At 42.1% G+C, this 16,457-nt stretch overlaps 1 protein-coding gene across 4 annotated transcripts in view; it reads right to left on the bottom strand.

Moving 5' to 3' along the window:
* The window catches only part of rad50 (RAD50 homolog, double strand break repair protein), a 160,337-nt gene that overhangs the window by 40,121 nt on the left and 103,759 nt on the right, over window positions 1–16,457 (bottom strand). For all 4 annotated transcript variants that reach the window (XM_072590429.1, XM_072590430.1, XM_072590427.1 and 1 more), the window contains exons 17-20: window positions 9,988–10,181; window positions 8,745–8,855; window positions 8,205–8,297; window positions 8,004–8,117 (exon numbers count right to left, since the gene is read on the bottom strand). In XM_072590429.1, coding sequence (XP_072446530.1) covers window positions 8,004–8,117; window positions 8,205–8,297; window positions 8,745–8,855; window positions 9,988–10,181 — 512 coding nt within the window. The remainder of the gene's footprint in view (window positions 1–8,003; window positions 8,118–8,204; window positions 8,298–8,744; window positions 8,856–9,987; window positions 10,182–16,457) is intronic.

Here is a 16,457-nt window from a genome sequence, read left to right as displayed (position 1 = left end):
AAGGACACCACTTCGACTGAGACAACACATCTATCCTAAGAATAGGAAATTACATCACCAACCCAAAGAAACCCAAACATATAAATTGAACGCAGGAATTTGCCTGGAGGCTCACTGAAGATGTTACCTCGTAGGGTGACAAAATGTCTAGAAATGAACCTTCCAGCTCAGCGAACAAATCTACATCCAGAACCTCAACCTGAGCTACAAATCTTCTCAAAACTTGTATTCCGTAACCCACATTTACCACAGCTAGCCCAAACATTCCTGAGCACTATGGGCAATTTAGCATGGTTAACCCACCTAACCTGCATATCCTTGGATGTGGGAAGAAACCAGAGCACCTGGATGAAACCCACGCAGACACGGGGAGAACGTACAAACTCCACACAGACAGTCGCCCGAGGCTGGAATCCAACCTGGGTCCCTGGCATTGTGAGCAGCAGTGCTAACCACTGAGCAACCGTGCCACTCGGATATAATTGTAGAATCCCTACAGTGTGGAAAAAGGTCATTTGGCCCAGTGAGTCTGACTTCGTCCTCCGGGATCAAGAAAATGGAGATGAGGCAAGGATGCACCTACATCAGAAGGTGCTGTTGACTGCAAGAAGAAAGGCAAGAGAGAAGAAAAATCAAAAATGCAAAGAAAACAAAACAGGCTTTGAGAGTACTGTCTGAATTTGTCGAACTCAAATTGGAATCTGCAGGGCTGCTACGAAAGATATCCCTCAAATGTACCTGGGGCTTCCGTGGAAAGGCTCATGAGGACAGAGACATCAGCCTGAGAGAGCAAGGCAGTGAATTAAGATGGCAGGCTGTGAAATTCTGGGTCCTGTTTGCCGACTATGTGGAGGTGCCTTGAAAAGTGGTCACAAAAACTGCAGGTGATTTCCCCAGTGCGGTGTGCTAGATTGTGAGCACTTGTCTACATTAAGATAAGGGAAAGGGAGAAAGTAAAGGACTGCAGATGCTGGAGATCAGAGTCGAATAATGTGGTGATGGAAAAGCACAGCTGGTCAGTCAGCATCCAAGGAGCAGGAGAATTGACGTTTCGAGCATAAGCTCTTCATCAGAAATGAGAGCTTATGCTCAAAATGTCAATGCTCCTCCTCCTCCTCGGATGCTGCCTGATCAGCTGTGCTTTTCCATCACCATATTCTCGACTGAGATAAGGGTACGTTAATCATTGCTTCTCCTGTCAAATGGAATCTTGGCCACTTTTCTCAGAGGCAAGCTTCCCAATCACATCACTCCCTCATGGATTAGATTGGGAGAAAGTTAGGACTGCAGATGCTGGAGAACATCTATGGGACACCTGCACCTACCAACCCCACCACCCCATGGCTGAACTTCAACTCCCTATCCCACTCTGTCAAGGACATGCATGTCCTGGGCCTCCTCCACTGTCAAACCGTTACCACCAGACGTCTGGAGGAAGAACGTCTCATATTCCGCTTTGGGACCTTGGGACCACACGGGAAAAATGTGGATTTTAACAGCTTCCTCATTTCTTCCGCCCTACCCCCACATTATCCCAGTTCAAAGCCTCCAACTCAGCACCGTCCTCCTGACATGTCCATCACCCTCTGCCCCACCACCTTCTCCCTCACCTTCATTCACCTATTTGCTTTCTCAGCTACCTTTCCCCACCGCCCCCCACCCCTTCCCATTTATCTCTCAGCCCCCGGCCCACAAACTTCATTCCTGATGAAGGGCTTATGCCTGAAACATCCATTCTTTTGCTCCTTGGATGCTGCCTGACCTGCTGTGCTTTTCCAGCAACGCAGTCTTGACCATTGTGGAGTAGAGTTCACAATCCTAAAGCATTCTCTAATTCAGATTTGTTAATGGCTATGTTCAAACTGACAAATATGGACAGTAAGTGTGAGAAATGGAGGCATCCCAGCAGTGCAGCCAGTTGGTAAAGAAGACACTTTAAGCTTGATTTTAGTTGTCTGTTGGTTAGTGTAGCAGTTTTACCCTGACTTGAAGCAGGAAGTGCAGGTAGTTACTGGATAATGAAGCAAAACAGAAATACATTCTTATTTTTGGGTCACACAAAATTGCTGCTCTCTCAAATAAATATGAAATCTTGACCTGCCTTACTTTTCAAATAAACAGATGACTGTCAGCCATAACTTTTTGAATTTCCAATTGAATTATTTTGGAAACTGATAATAAGCTACTTGCAGGAACGTATAACCCCTTTCTCTCCCCTTCAATCCCAGGCCCACTCAATTTGTTTTAAACACAGAAAAAATCTTTTATCTTGCATCTTGAAGGATTTGCTTTGTTGATAAAACCTCCGAGTTCTGCCATAGTGAGTTAAATAAAAGTGTCATAAAGAAACACTTATCAGCGAGATCTATCTAGCCACACAGATAAAGTACAATGAATCTTCAAAAGTCCCATCAATTTGCTTACTGAAAGTGAAGCTTGAAAGGATGAATGTAATTTCCACATTTTGCAACAGTAAAATGTTTTCTAAACTATAATAGCAGGTCTTGTAAAGCCTAAGGCCAGCCTAAAGTCACATCATTACCTCTTACACTGAGAATTTCAGCAGAAGTTTGAAAATTGATTTTTTAAATCTTTATTCTTTTACAGGATACAAGCATCACACCATTTATTGCCCATCCCTAATTCCCCTGAACAGAGTGCTTATTGGCCATTCCAAGGGCAGTTATGAGTTAACAATGCTGCTGAGGATCTGGCATCACATCCAGACCAGCATGGGGAAGGATGGCAGATTTCCATCCCTTAAAAAAAATACTAGGGAGCTTGATCGAAGAAAAATTACAACAGATGGATATTTGTCATGATCACCAGCTTTATATTCCATTCTATTGACTGAATTTAAATATTGCCAGCTGTTGGATGTGAACCTGTGACCTGAGAGCATTATGTTCTAGTCTCTGTCAGTTAGCTGGACGGCTGGTTTGTGAAGGGGAGCGACACCAATAGCGTGGGTTCAATTCCTGCACCAACTGAGGTCACCATGAAGGTTCCCACCTTCACAACCTCTCCCCTTGACTGAAACATGGTGAGCCTCAGGTTAAACCACCACCAGTCAATACTCTCCAATGAGACAGCGGCTCAATGGTCCAGTAGGACTATAGCAACTTTACCAGTCCAGTCAGTATCAACCCCTTCCCTTTTTTAATACCTAAAAGGTCATAACTTGAAATTCAGCTTTAAAGATAAGGCAGTAGCAGTGGTCTTTCATACCAGATACCAACCAAATAATGACAGAAACCAATAGGAGATTGCAGCATCTCCAACATATTCCAGAGTCCAAAAGGGCACTTCTGGATTGGTCATTTGTTGCTATTCATGCTCCATTTACAGCTCCGATATCTCTCACACATTCGAGCTCATCTCTCACATTCTACCTTCTGCACTCAAGGTGATCCGAAACTCTCCTACTTGTGTGGCAAGTCAATTTCCCCATTATCCCTGTACTCACTGACCAACATCAGCTCCTGTAAAGTAAAGCAACCTCTTCCTGCCCAACAACCCCCTGAGATAGCTGCACTCATTTCCTTCTGCCCTCTTGATTACCCCTAACCTTAATCATTCCATAATTATGTAACAGCCTAGGAATTCCTTTTCTATATCAAACTCAGGAATTCCTTTTCTATATCAATCAGCCTCTCTGCTCCACTCTTGCTCTTAATGACATGTCTCAAAATCTAGCTCTTTAACCAAGTTTTTGGTTAGCTGACTCATTATCTCCTTACGCGATTGGGTGTTGTTGTACTTTGGTCAGGTAACATCCCTTTGAACACTTTGGGACAGTTAATGACATTAAAACTGCTCTGTGTTTTTGTATGTTGTAATATATCTCTCACTCTGTCTCTCTTCAGGTTATTGCTAGGTGCTAGATGCACTATTGGTGATCTGTTTATCAATTTATTAGTCTTCTACTGAAGTTTTGGCCATAATGATGAGATGGTCTATTGAATGGTCCAGGAGAAAGTGAGGATTGCAGATGCTGGGGATCAGAGTCAAGAGTGTGGTGCTGGAAAAGCACAGCAGGTCAGGCAACATCCGAGGAGGAGAATCCACATTTCGGGCATAAGCCTTTCATCAGGAATTAGGGTCATCAGGAATTCAATGGTCTATCCATGTTCACACGTTACCATTTTCTTTCATTTACTGGATGACAAAGATATCACCATCCAACCTCCAGAAGTTCAAAGCTTAGAGCATTGGTAGGTTATTTAGTGATGGTACTGCTAGCTCACTATAAAGCAGCTTCTTTGTTCTGTTCTCATTTCTCTTATTACATTACAATAAGAACACACTGCTTTAAAAAGGGATTTACATTTCTCAGGTTGTGGCTATCCCATCTCAAATTAAAGTCACTGCAAAATATAAATTTTGCATTTGCTCTATACAACAGGTTTGCTGTGCGCTACCACTTGGCAATTTTGTCCAACTATTTCTTTCCTAGTTAGCAGATGCTACATGGATATCAATATCATTGTACCCTGCTCATATGCCACAGCAAGAAACTGGTTATAAATTAGGTAATAAGAACCTCTGCACTCAGTAAGGAATGTGCAACCTAATTAATGCAATCAATCTTAAATAATTACAAATTGGGTATACTCTCAAGTATCTAATACCATGAATGACAGCCTACCAGGTGGCTTGCAGTTCTGAAACCCAGTGGCAGCCACTGCACTGCCACATGCCCCATGCTGCAGAGTTTTTATATTTTTCAAAGAAATTTATTTTGACAAGAACATGTGAAGCTGAGTTTAGAGGAATATAGATTCAACAAAGCCATTTTCATCTTCTTCAAGGAATGTGGCCAAAACTTCCAATTACATTTTATACAGAAATAATTAGTGGGTACATATATATACGACTTGGTGACCAGGGACGTGTGTTCGATTCCACCCTTGGGGGACTGTCTGTGTGGAGTTTTCACATTCTCCCTGTGTCTGTCTCCTCCCACAGTCCAAAGGTGTGCAAGTTAGGTGGACTGGCCACGCTAAATTGCCCATAGAGACCAGGGATGTACAGGCGGATTAGCCATAGGTAATGCAGAGTTACAGGGATAGCGTAGGGAAAGTATGTCTTCAGAGGGTCAGTATAGACCTGATGAGGCGAATGGCCTGTTTCGACACTGTAGGGATTCTGTGATTCTATGATTAAAGAACATGAGTAGGTAATTTGGCCCTGATGGTCTTTGCAACTACTTTTTTTGAAATACTTTTTACTCACTGGTTGTGGTCAACCTTTACTGTCCATCCCTTACTGGGGAGTTAAAAGGCAGCTAAGAGTAAAACACATTGCTGAGAGTCTGAAGGCCAGGCAACAACAATAAACCTTCTTCTCTGAAGGATATTAGCAAACTAGATGTTTTTTATTCCAACAGTTGATCATGATTTCATGGTAATCATTAGATTCTTAATTTCAGATTTTTATTGAATCCAAATTCCTCCACTTGCTGTAGCGAGATTTGAACCTTATCCTTAGTACATTACCCAGGTTTCTGGATTAATAGTCTAGCACTAGGTCACCTCCTCCCATTCTTTTACATCTAACCTGAGCAATTTATCCTTTTATTCCTTCTTTCCTTCTGTAGCTTCTCTGTAAAAAATCTATTCTATTTATTCAATATTCAACCAGTCTGTGGTGGTGCATTCTATATTCTAACCACTTTCTGAACGAAGACTTTTCTCCTACTATCATGAGATGATTACCACTACGACATGGGAGTTACTTTGTACTTCACATTCTTTTTAAAGCATTGACTTTTAAATTAGATTTTATGTAACAGGATTGTATTTTGTCATAAAAATGGATTTGTGTTTATGAGGCTCTGTTACAGGTCTTTGAGATTTGCAAAGCACTTAGCAAGCATTAGACAGATAATTCAGCACAAGTCTTGATGTGGACTAGGAACAGTTTCATTTATCTTTAATCGAGATCCAAGATATTCAAGAAAGATTATGTGAAGCTTTGCAGATTGAACGAAGACCTGACAGAGTGAAAAAAGGGAAGAGAGAGAAGCCTCATGATAAAACGCAATATAGTCCCACTACTCACTTCAAAACATAATTTTAATCAGAATTCTTGTTAGATATCTGACAATGTGATCCACGCTAATTCTTTCCTTAAAACAAATATGTAAGATATTCTAGTTTTTAACTTTACCACTGGAAATCCTCCTTTTTGATATCAGCACAGAGTTATCAGACTGGATAATGGTTTCAAGGTACAATCTTACAATAAACATACGCTGATACAATGTACTACTAGTTCATTTAGCCCTAATCTTGTCACAATTCTTGGATATCTTGAGTAGCACCAAATGAAGGCAACCTTCTCTATTTCAACTGAAGTTGAGCTTGCAATTGCAGGTCAAGTCATGTGTTGGGGAAAGGAGGTGGTGAAGGGTGAAGACTTGGGTTTCGGGCAGGGCAATGAGCAGTTTGAACCCAACAACATCTGTGTAAAATGCCAAAGACCTGTACAGGAAGGATCTCGCTGTTGAAAAGAGCTGGTTCACTCCATCTATTCCGAACATTTGGAGGACATGCTTCATTGACTGCATCAAAAACACATCAACTAAACAAGATCAAAGCCAAACCAATGGAACTTCTGTGGCTGTAACAATTTAAGCGATAAATATATCATTAGCAGAAAAACACAGACATCCTGAAGGGGTGAACGGAGGTACAAAAGCGCGAGTCTGTATTTTTTTAAAAAATCCACAATTTCATAGCTTGTATCCCATGTTTACAATGTCCTGCTCCTTTATCACCTGTCCTTATAATCCTTAATTATTCCCTGAACCCACCCCATTGATTTGATCATAATTCTCCTTTATTTTGCCTTAGCCCTGCAACTCTTCCAAACAAATATGCTTGCTCACATTAACTGAATCCGGTTTCCATTGTGCTATCTTCTGCTAACAATCATCTTGCTCCTAACATTATTTCCCAACTCTTCATCATTAGCACATCACTCCTTCAAAAGCTTACTTGAAACCTGTGCCATTGACCATATCAATTGGCCATGTTTCCTACTATCTTTTCCCCAGGATCTTCTCATTTATTCTCAGTTCCAAATGCCATCATTTTGGGATATATTGTTGCTCTAAAGAAACTATAAACTGATGAAAGGTCAGTGATCTAAACCATAAACATTTTAAAAATTCGATCAAGGCTAGACAGACTAGATTCAGGGAGCATGTATCACCTGGGGACATAATCTCAGGATACAGAGTAGTGCATTTCTTTTACACAGAGGATGGTCATCTTGTGGAATGTGCGAGCAGCTAATAAAATCATGACAGGCATAGATAAGGTGAATAGCCAAAGTCCTTTCCCTTCGGTAGGGGAGTTTGAGACTAGAGGGTATTGTTTTAAGTGACAGAGGAAAGTTTTAAAAGAGACCTGAAGGGTGACGTTTTCACACAGGATGGTTCGATTATGGAATTAACTGCCTGAGGAAGTGATAGGTGCAGGTACAGTGACCACATTTAGAAGACATTTGAACAGATACGTGAATAGGAAATGTTTAGAGGGATATGGGCCAAACACAGGTAACTGAGACTAGTTTAGTTTGAGAAACCTGGTCGGTATGGAAGAGATGGACCGAAGAGCGTGTTTCTGTACTATATACCTCTATGATTCTATAACACAGAAGACTGTATCATTGACAGTGTTCCAAAGAGTGATTTTTAGATATTAAAGGCATCAAGGGATATGGAGAGGTAGCTTTGAGATAGAGGAGCAGCCATGATCGTATTAAATGGTATTACAGTCTCAGAGGGTCAGCTGGCCTACTCCTGCTCCACTTTCTATGTTAACTCTGTTTCTCTCTTTACTGATGCTGCCAGACCTATTGAGTTGCACCAAAACTGCTTCTGTTTTTTGTAAGATCTCCAGCATTCACAATAATTTTGTCTTTGGACATGAGTTCAAGTTACACAGGTCACATTGTTTCAGAAGCAGTTTGCAAAAGTGAATCGCTTCCCTTACTTTCTGCGTATCGATGTCCTTCCGTGTAGCCTCCATATCTTTATGGATCTTGTCTCGTTGCTTTTCAGCTTCACTGAGCTGAGTAATGGTATCTTGAAGCTCGGACTCTTTTTGCTTGGAAAGTAACAGAAATGCACAGATTTAAAACAAATCAAGAACACTTCAGACAACAACTGCTCACCTGTAAACCACTGAGTTTACCTCTTTGTGTTCATCTCTTCTGTCCTTGATGTACTTCTCAATTTCTCTTGCATAAGCATCAATATTTTTGATTTTTTCTTTTATTTCATTTATCTAGACAAAAGACAGTTACAATTTAAGAGTATGCTGTCAAATGTATTGGCACTGCTTCTTCTATCAAAAGGGATGCTTGTATTTTCTTCAAAAAAAGACACAATCAGCTGATGAAAGGCATAATTAAAATTTGTCAATGTTTGTTCCTTTAGTACCAGTGCATTAAAAAAAACCCTAGTGAGGATCTTGCAACTGTGACACGTAGAATTGGTACATTTAAGTGGGAACTTGTCAAACTCAATGGAAAAAGGAGTAGAACCTTATGTTTGAGATTGGAATAGTGAGGGGAGGTGCATGAGATGCCTTGACCAGTCAGGCCAAATGGCCTGTATCTGTGCCAAACCTTCTCCACAAATAGCCACCAAACAGATGTATGCATATTTCATACCATTTCTGGAACTGCAATTCAAAACCTTCTGGTTGGAATTCAAGCATGTTATGCCTGACCTTATCTTGTATCTCCTTGTAGCTCGTATTTTTCCTTTCTATCAGATCTTGCCTTTCTTGCTGTAGTTTATCCAGAGCTGCAGCTAGTGGAGGTAGCTGTTCCTTAGATTCCTGCAAGAGAGCAAACTCATATTTAATGAACATCTCCTTAGTTTCATACTTGACTGGATAAAAATCGTACACTGTTTACTTATTCCAATTTTAATTTGGATTCATGCATTTCCCGAGGGTCTCTGCTGTAACTAAGTTGATTAAATGGTTTCTCAGTTGAGGTTATGCTCAATACCTCGCTCCAATGTGACCTCCCGATAGCCACATAGGTAAGATGCTATGCTATAGGCACCAGTAGTTCTCATGTCCCTGACTGGTCAGACTTTTTTTTTTAGGTTGTGGGATGAGGGCGTCATTGGCTAGGCAACATTTATTGCCCATCGTTAATTGCCCAGAGAGCAGCTTAAAAGTCAACCACATTGCTGTGGGTCTGGAGTCGCATGTAAGGATGGCAGTTTCCTTCCTGGAAAGGCATTACTGAACCAGATGGGGTTTTCCAACAATGAATTCATGGTCATCATTAGACCCTTAAGTCCAGATTTATAGTGAATTCAAATTTCACTATCTGCCGTGGCAGGATTCAATCCTGGGTCCCCAAAACATTATCCAAGTCTCTGGATTAACAATCCATTGACAATACCACTAGACCATCACCTCTCCCAAAAAAAAACTTCATGCAAGGTGACAGACCATTTCGGGTTGGGGGCCCTTGGCAGAACAGGACAGAGGGTTATCAAAAGCCAAGTGCAACTCCGCCCCCATCTACTTTTCATTGGGAGTTGACAACAAAATCAGGAGGAGTGTCCAGATGATGGGGTGGAATAAAGAAACACGTATGGAAGTCTCTGAACCTAGCCAGAGCAGATACATTTACTTATGTGATGTTTGAACTGCAGATATCTACAGGGAACCTCTCAGTGTTGCTTCCAAGAGGTCTGGTTCTACAAATGATTTCCACCATATTTTTAAACGCATGTGTAAAAAAATGCTACTGAACCTCAGCTTTTAATTTTCACGGATGGATTCCATGAAAGCCCACCTCAAGTGTTAAGAACTGAGACAAGTTGGACAATGTACAATAGCATCTGAGCATGCAACAAGTGGGTGCATTGTAATGGAGACTGCAGGATATCTAATTGAGGGCTAAATTGTTTGCTCATGAAAGATATGAACCAAGTGAAAAACTACGTACTTTTATTTCTCGGTGTAGGGACTGAACCTCTGTGGAAAATTCAGCACTCTGCTCTTCCAGCTGCTGACGTCGCTGCATGTTGCTGGCGATTTGGAGTTTTTCTGCCCGGACCTCATTGACAATGCTCTTCAGAAGCTGGATCTGCTCTTGGTGATCTTGAATCATTTTCCGCTTCAGTTCTATTTTATTACACACTACAATGGAAACAGCAATATCACAGTACACACATGTCAAAGGTCATGGCTCCAACAAGAGCTGCGGACTTTCATCAGGCCTTTATATGAATATTCAAATAACAGTTTCGCTTTGAAACTGATTTGTGTTCCATCTGACAGGCTCACCTATCAGGAAGTCCTCAGAGCAGACGCCTGCCTTGCAGAATTATCAGTTAAGCAATTCTAGTGTGAAATCAACGACTTTGGGTAGCAAGGGGGCTCAGTGGTTAGCACTGCTGCCTCAGAGCACCAGGGACCCAAGTTCGATTCCTGCCATGGGAGACTGTCTGTGTCAAGTCTGCACATTCTCCCAGTATCTGAGTATTGTCCAGGTGCTCCGGTTTCCTCCTACAATCCAAAGATATGCAGGTTAGGTGAACTGGCCATGCAAAAATTGCCCATAATGTTAGATGCATTAGTCAGAGGGAGATGGGTCTAGGTGGGTTACTATTCAGAGGGTCGGTGTAGACTTGTTGGGCCGAATGGCCACACTGAAGGTAATCTAAACTTATACTTATAAAAGTGCATTGCACGGAATAGAACATCCCAAGGTACAACATGAATATTATTAAACAAAATCCAACTGAGCAGTGAGAGGTGGTTTTAAGACTGGCAAAGAGACAAATCCCAAGGAGTAACTTATTCAGAGAATAGTACCTCAGTGGAGATGTTTAAGGAACAGATTCCAGAAAGGAAGTGCTGAGGTAGCTGAAGGAACAGCCACCAATGGCAGAGCAAAGCAAGTGGACTGGAATGGTGTAGAGTAGGCCAGAACTGAAGGGACGCTGAGAATCTGGAAGGTTGCTGAACTGGGGGTGATTACACAGCTAGGGAGGGGAGAGGTCATGGAGTCTGAAGCCATGGAAAAGAACTTTAAAGTTGAAGTATTGCCCGATCAGCAGTACAAGCATGCCATACTGATGTGAAAACAAGATGCAGGAAAAGTTCAGCTGGCGTAATAAATTTCTTAGGCATTGCAAATATAGAAGAGGTAAAATCTGTTGGTTAGTTTAGGGTGTCAAAGGCGTTGGATAAGAGAACGGCATCTAGGAAACTTCCCTCTGGCAATTAACCACAGTGAGCAACTCCCCAAAACCCCATCTATTTTTTACACACTGCAATGCTAGCTTCAATGAGAATTTAACCTAGTTTGCTTCTAAACATTATGGATTTATCTTAAATATCACAATCAAATGTTAGTGAAGTTTAAAAGTACCAGCTCTCTAAGTCTAAATTGTACCTTTACTATTTAGGGTCTTTATAATGACATACTAACAATCCTCCTCCAAATCTTATTCAAGAAATCTATATTTCCCTCAGTCTGGGAGGGCTTTTATGGAGGCCTCTGATGCCCTCAATGACTCTACCTGTAAGGCCCACGTTAAGGTTCTTTATGTGGCCACCAAATGTCCTTTTCCTGGATTGATTTCAAAATTAGAAATCTACCCTTCCCAAATTCATTACCGTAAACAATCACAGAAGGCCCTTGACCAAGGAGTGATCCAGGCCTGAGGTAGGTGTTGGCAGGAGGGGTTTCGTGCAGAGACAGGGGTCATCACCAAGGTTTTGGGGGCAGGCAGGGAGAAGTCATTCTCGGTGGGTCGATCTCCTTTTGATGCCAGGTCTCTCGAAGAGGCACGGAGTGCTTTTGAATACCAGCAGCGGCTGGGTGAAAGCCTTACGTGGTCATGAACTGGCCATTTACAAACCTTAATTGTCAACTGAGCCTCTGGTGGAGGCAGGGAGCGATTGGGATGCTCGCACACCCCACTTCCATCTGAGTGAATAGTCCCCGTGTGTCCAAGCACGCCATGAGAGGCAGCATAAAATCCCGCTTTGTTCTAGATGGGGCCTAACCACTGCTTTCGTACACATAGGGTAATGTGATGGCTTTGTTTTATTTTGGAGCTTCTACACAATAAGGTTAATGCTCGCTTTCTTTCACAAAAGCTTCTTGACAATGGTTATAAATCTTTAGTCATTACGGTACTGGAACACCTCAGCCCATTTCCTTCTCAACAGACCTTCGCTCTGAACTTTGCTTGGTTTATACATGGTGAAGATTATCCATCAGCACAACCCAAGTAACACGTTTATCTCTTCTCAATGGCCACTGCCAGATACACGACTGTTTCCTCATTGCGCCGAAATCTAAATCTCATCTATTTTTCTTGTTCAAAGTACTACCACCCACACAAACCTTTGTATCCTCTGCAGGCTTGCAGACTGGGCTCTCAACACATTAATATAGATCAGTAATATAGATTGTTTAAAAAAAAAGCAGTTCAAGTCTGCAGTGCACAATCAATATCTGGCCCCCACACTGATAAGCTGCCAATACATTCTGCCCACCAGAATGCAATCAATTCTTAATCTAATTCAAATGCAACCTGCAAATCATGCAGGACCCATGCTTCTGGGGCAGAATGTCCTGAATTCAAGCCATAATTGGTGCCAACTCACATTAAGAATTCAGACAGTTAAGCAGCAGATGAAAAAGCAGGACTGCGAGAGGTTGCAATTACTCCCTGTGCCATGTGCTAGCAAGTGCAGAAATAAGAGAATCAGGCAAGATGGATACATGGCTCAAACACTGGTGCAGGAAGGAGAGTTTTAGATTCCTGGATCACTTATAGACTATTTCTTGGGACCTGTAGATATGGCAGTGTGCACTTGATCTAGAATGAGATCCTTGTGGGTAGTTTCACTAGGGCTGTTGGAAGGAATTCAAACTAGTTCAGCAGTGAGACGGTTCACAGAGCATTAGTACAATAGGGACACAGCATACCTTATTAAAGGAAATGAGACAGAGAGAGTTCAGCTATGTTTGAGATTCAAGGATGTAAGATGAGGCTAGAAGGTTTCTTATGTTCACAGTATAATAGTTAACACAGATGAGTTAAGGGCATGGATTGACATGTAGAAGTGTGATATTGTTGCCATTACAGAGATGTGGTTAAGGGCTTGGCAACTCAACATTCTGGGGAATAGGATCGTCAGGTGAGATGGGGAGGGTGTAAAAGAGGAGGTGGTATTGCATTTTTAAGGAAGGAGCCAGATCCAGCAACATGGAGAGTAACTATCATTGATGGAATGTCAAATGAGGCTTTATGCATAGAAATAAAAAAGGAGCAATAAGAGTGCTGGGAGCGCATTATGGGCCTCCCAGTCATTCAGCGAGTAAGACAGGAGCAAATATATAGACAATTCACTTAGGTATGTAATATATTAGGAAGTTTAAAGTTTCCCAATATTTATTGGGATAGACAGAGGTTAAAGGGTTGAGAGGTTGCAGATCCCTTGAAATGCATTCAGGAAAACATTTTTTGAAAACATGTAGAAGGTCCTAAACGGGTTGGTGCAATGCTGGCCCTAACTTTGGGGAAGGAAGCTGAACAGTCAGTTGAAGTCGCAGTGGGGGTGCATTTTAGTGTAAGCGACCACAAAACAGTCCGATTTAAGTTAGTTATGGCAAAAGAGAAAGGTGGTCGGTAAAAAGGGTGTTTTTTTTGGATTTGGGCAAGGCAGATTTTATTAAAATAAGGTAGAATGTAGGCAAGGTGGTCTGGGAACAGCTGGTTGTGGTAATGTCTGTAGCAGAACAGTGGGAGCCATTCAAAAGGGAATTGGGGAGGACGCAAATCAAACATATTCCCTTTAGGGTGAAATGTCGGAACTCCTCCATCTACCTATCACACTCCCAGCTACCCTGCCCCAGTCCCATCCCCCATCCCATTTGTCTCACCACCCCCTCGGCTCACAACCTCAATTCTCCTGCTCCTCAAATGCTGCCTGACCTGCTGTGCTCTTCCAGCACCACACTCTTGACTGAAATGTAGCAGCAGCAAGCCCAGAGAACCCTGGATGTCTAGGAATATTCAGGGCCGGACAAAAAGGCAGAGAGCGGCCTTTAGCAAGTGCAAAGGGAAGCCCTGTGGAGTATAGAAAGTGTGGGCGGAACACAAGGAAGCAATTAGATGAGCAAAGACTGGGCATGAAAATTATTGGCACCACCCTTGTACAAAATCTTTGTATTCTCTTTTGTCACAGGGAAGGTCCCATAGGCCTGGAGAGTAACAATGTTGTTCTCTTGGTTTAAGAAGGGCAACTGGGATAATCCAGGAAATTACAGGTCAGTGAGCTTTATGTCAGTGAGAGGGGAATTTTTGGAGAGGATTCTTACGGAAAAGATCTATTCACATTTGATAAAATATGGACTTATTCGTAAAAAGCAAACATGACTTTGTGTGGGGGCAGTTATATCTCTCAAATTGGAATGAGGTTTTTGAGGAACTGTCAAAAGTGACGAAGGTGATTGATGAGGGTAGAGCAGTGGGGGTCTTGTCTACATGAATTTTACCAAGGCCTTTGTCAAAGTCCATCTTCTGTGACAGCCTGCCATGAGGAAGTCACATGGGATCTGGGGTGAACTGTTACGATGAATGCTGAACTGGCTTTGTCACAGAACACAAAGTAGCTGTAGAGTGTGTTTTTCTGACTGGAGATTTGTGACCAGTAGTGTTCCACAGGGATCAGGGCTGGGATCTCTGTTGTTTGTAAAATATATATGTATAAGTGATTTGAAAGAGAATGTAGGTGCTATGTTTAGTAGGTTTGCAGCTGACACAAAGATTGGAGGAGCTGCAAATAGTGAGGAGGATTGCCAAAGGATACAGCAAGATATAGACAGGCTGGAAACTTGGGTGAAAAAATGGCAGATGGAATTTAATCTTGACAAATGTGAGGTGATGCATTTTGGAAGTTCTAATGCAGGAGGGAAGTATGCAATAAATGGCAGAACCCTTAGACACATTAATATATACAGGGATCGAGGTGGACAGGTCCACTGTTCCCTGAAAGTGGCAATGCAAGTGGATAAAGGTGGTCAAAACAGTATAAAGCAGAAACACTCAAAAATCACATTGCAGCTGTTTAGCAATTTAGTCAGGCCACATTTGGAACATTGTGTACAATTCTGCTCACAATACTACCAGAAGGATATGGAGGTTTTGGAAAGAGCACAGAAAAAACTTATCAGGATATTGCCTGGTTTGGAAGGTATTAGCTATGAGGAGAGATGAGACTAACTTGGCTTATTTTCACTCGAACATCCAAATTTGCAAATTAGTGAGAGTCATGGATAAAATGGATAACTGGAGTCTTTTACCTGGGGTAGAAATTAGATTAGATTACTTACAGTGTGGAAACAGGTCCTTCGGCCCAACAAGTCCACACCGACCCGCCGAAGCGCAACCCACCCATACCCCTACATCTACCCCTTACCTAACACTACGGGCAATTTAGCATGGCCAATTCACCTGACCTGCACATCTTTGGACTGTGGGAGGAAACCGGAGCACCCGGAGGAAACCCATGCAGACACGGAGAGATGTGCAAACTCCACACAGTCAGTCGCCTGAGGCGGGAATTGAACCCGGGTCACTGGCGCTGTGAGGCAGCAGTACTAACCACTGCGCCACCGTGCCGCCCACCAATGTCAATTACGAGAGGACAGAGATTTAATTTAAAAGGGAGAAAGTTTAAGGATGATGTGAGGGGCAAGTGATATAGAGTAGTGCTAAGTGCCTGGAATGTGCTGTTAGAGTAGGTAGTAGAAGCAGTCACATTAGCAATGTTTAAGTGAAATCTTGACAGATACATGTACAGGCAGGGATACAGGCCATATAGAAGCAATAGGTTTTTAGTTTAGAAAGGTGTTATGTGTTGGCACAGGTTTGGTGGGCTGAAGGGCCTGTTCATGTGCTGTACTGTTCCTTGTTCTTTTTAAGGGTGATAGCGTTGTACCAGGAAATTACAGACCAATGAGTTTCACATCAGTGGCAGGAAAACTATTGAAGAAAATTCTGAAGGAGAATATTAATTTCCACATGGAGAGATAGGGCTTGACCAGGAATAATCAGCATGCCTTTTTCAGAGGGAGATCATGTCTCACAAATCGACTGAATTTTTTGAAGTGGCATCAGGTGTGTAGGTGAGGGTAGTGCAATTGATTAATTTATATGGATTTCAGCAAAGTCCCGACATGGGAGACTGATAAAGGAAGGAAAAGCAAATGGGGATCCAAGGTAAACTGGCAACATTGATCCAAAATTAGGTCCATTGGCAGAAGACAGTGTGGTAGCAGAAGCTGTACATAAATGAATGGGATCAAAGAAAATGTGGAGAGGCTGATACAAAAGTTTGTGGATGACACTAAGATCAGTCAGATATTAATAGTAAGGAAGGTGGTTTTAG

The sequence above is a fragment of the Chiloscyllium punctatum genome, chromosome 20, assembly GCF_047496795.1.
Source record: "Chiloscyllium punctatum isolate Juve2018m chromosome 20, sChiPun1.3, whole genome shotgun sequence".
Taxonomy (NCBI): Eukaryota; Metazoa; Chordata; class Chondrichthyes; order Orectolobiformes; family Hemiscylliidae; genus Chiloscyllium; species Chiloscyllium punctatum.
Note: the sequence above shows the minus strand (reverse complement) of the source record. Positions and strands in the feature narration are given on the sequence as shown.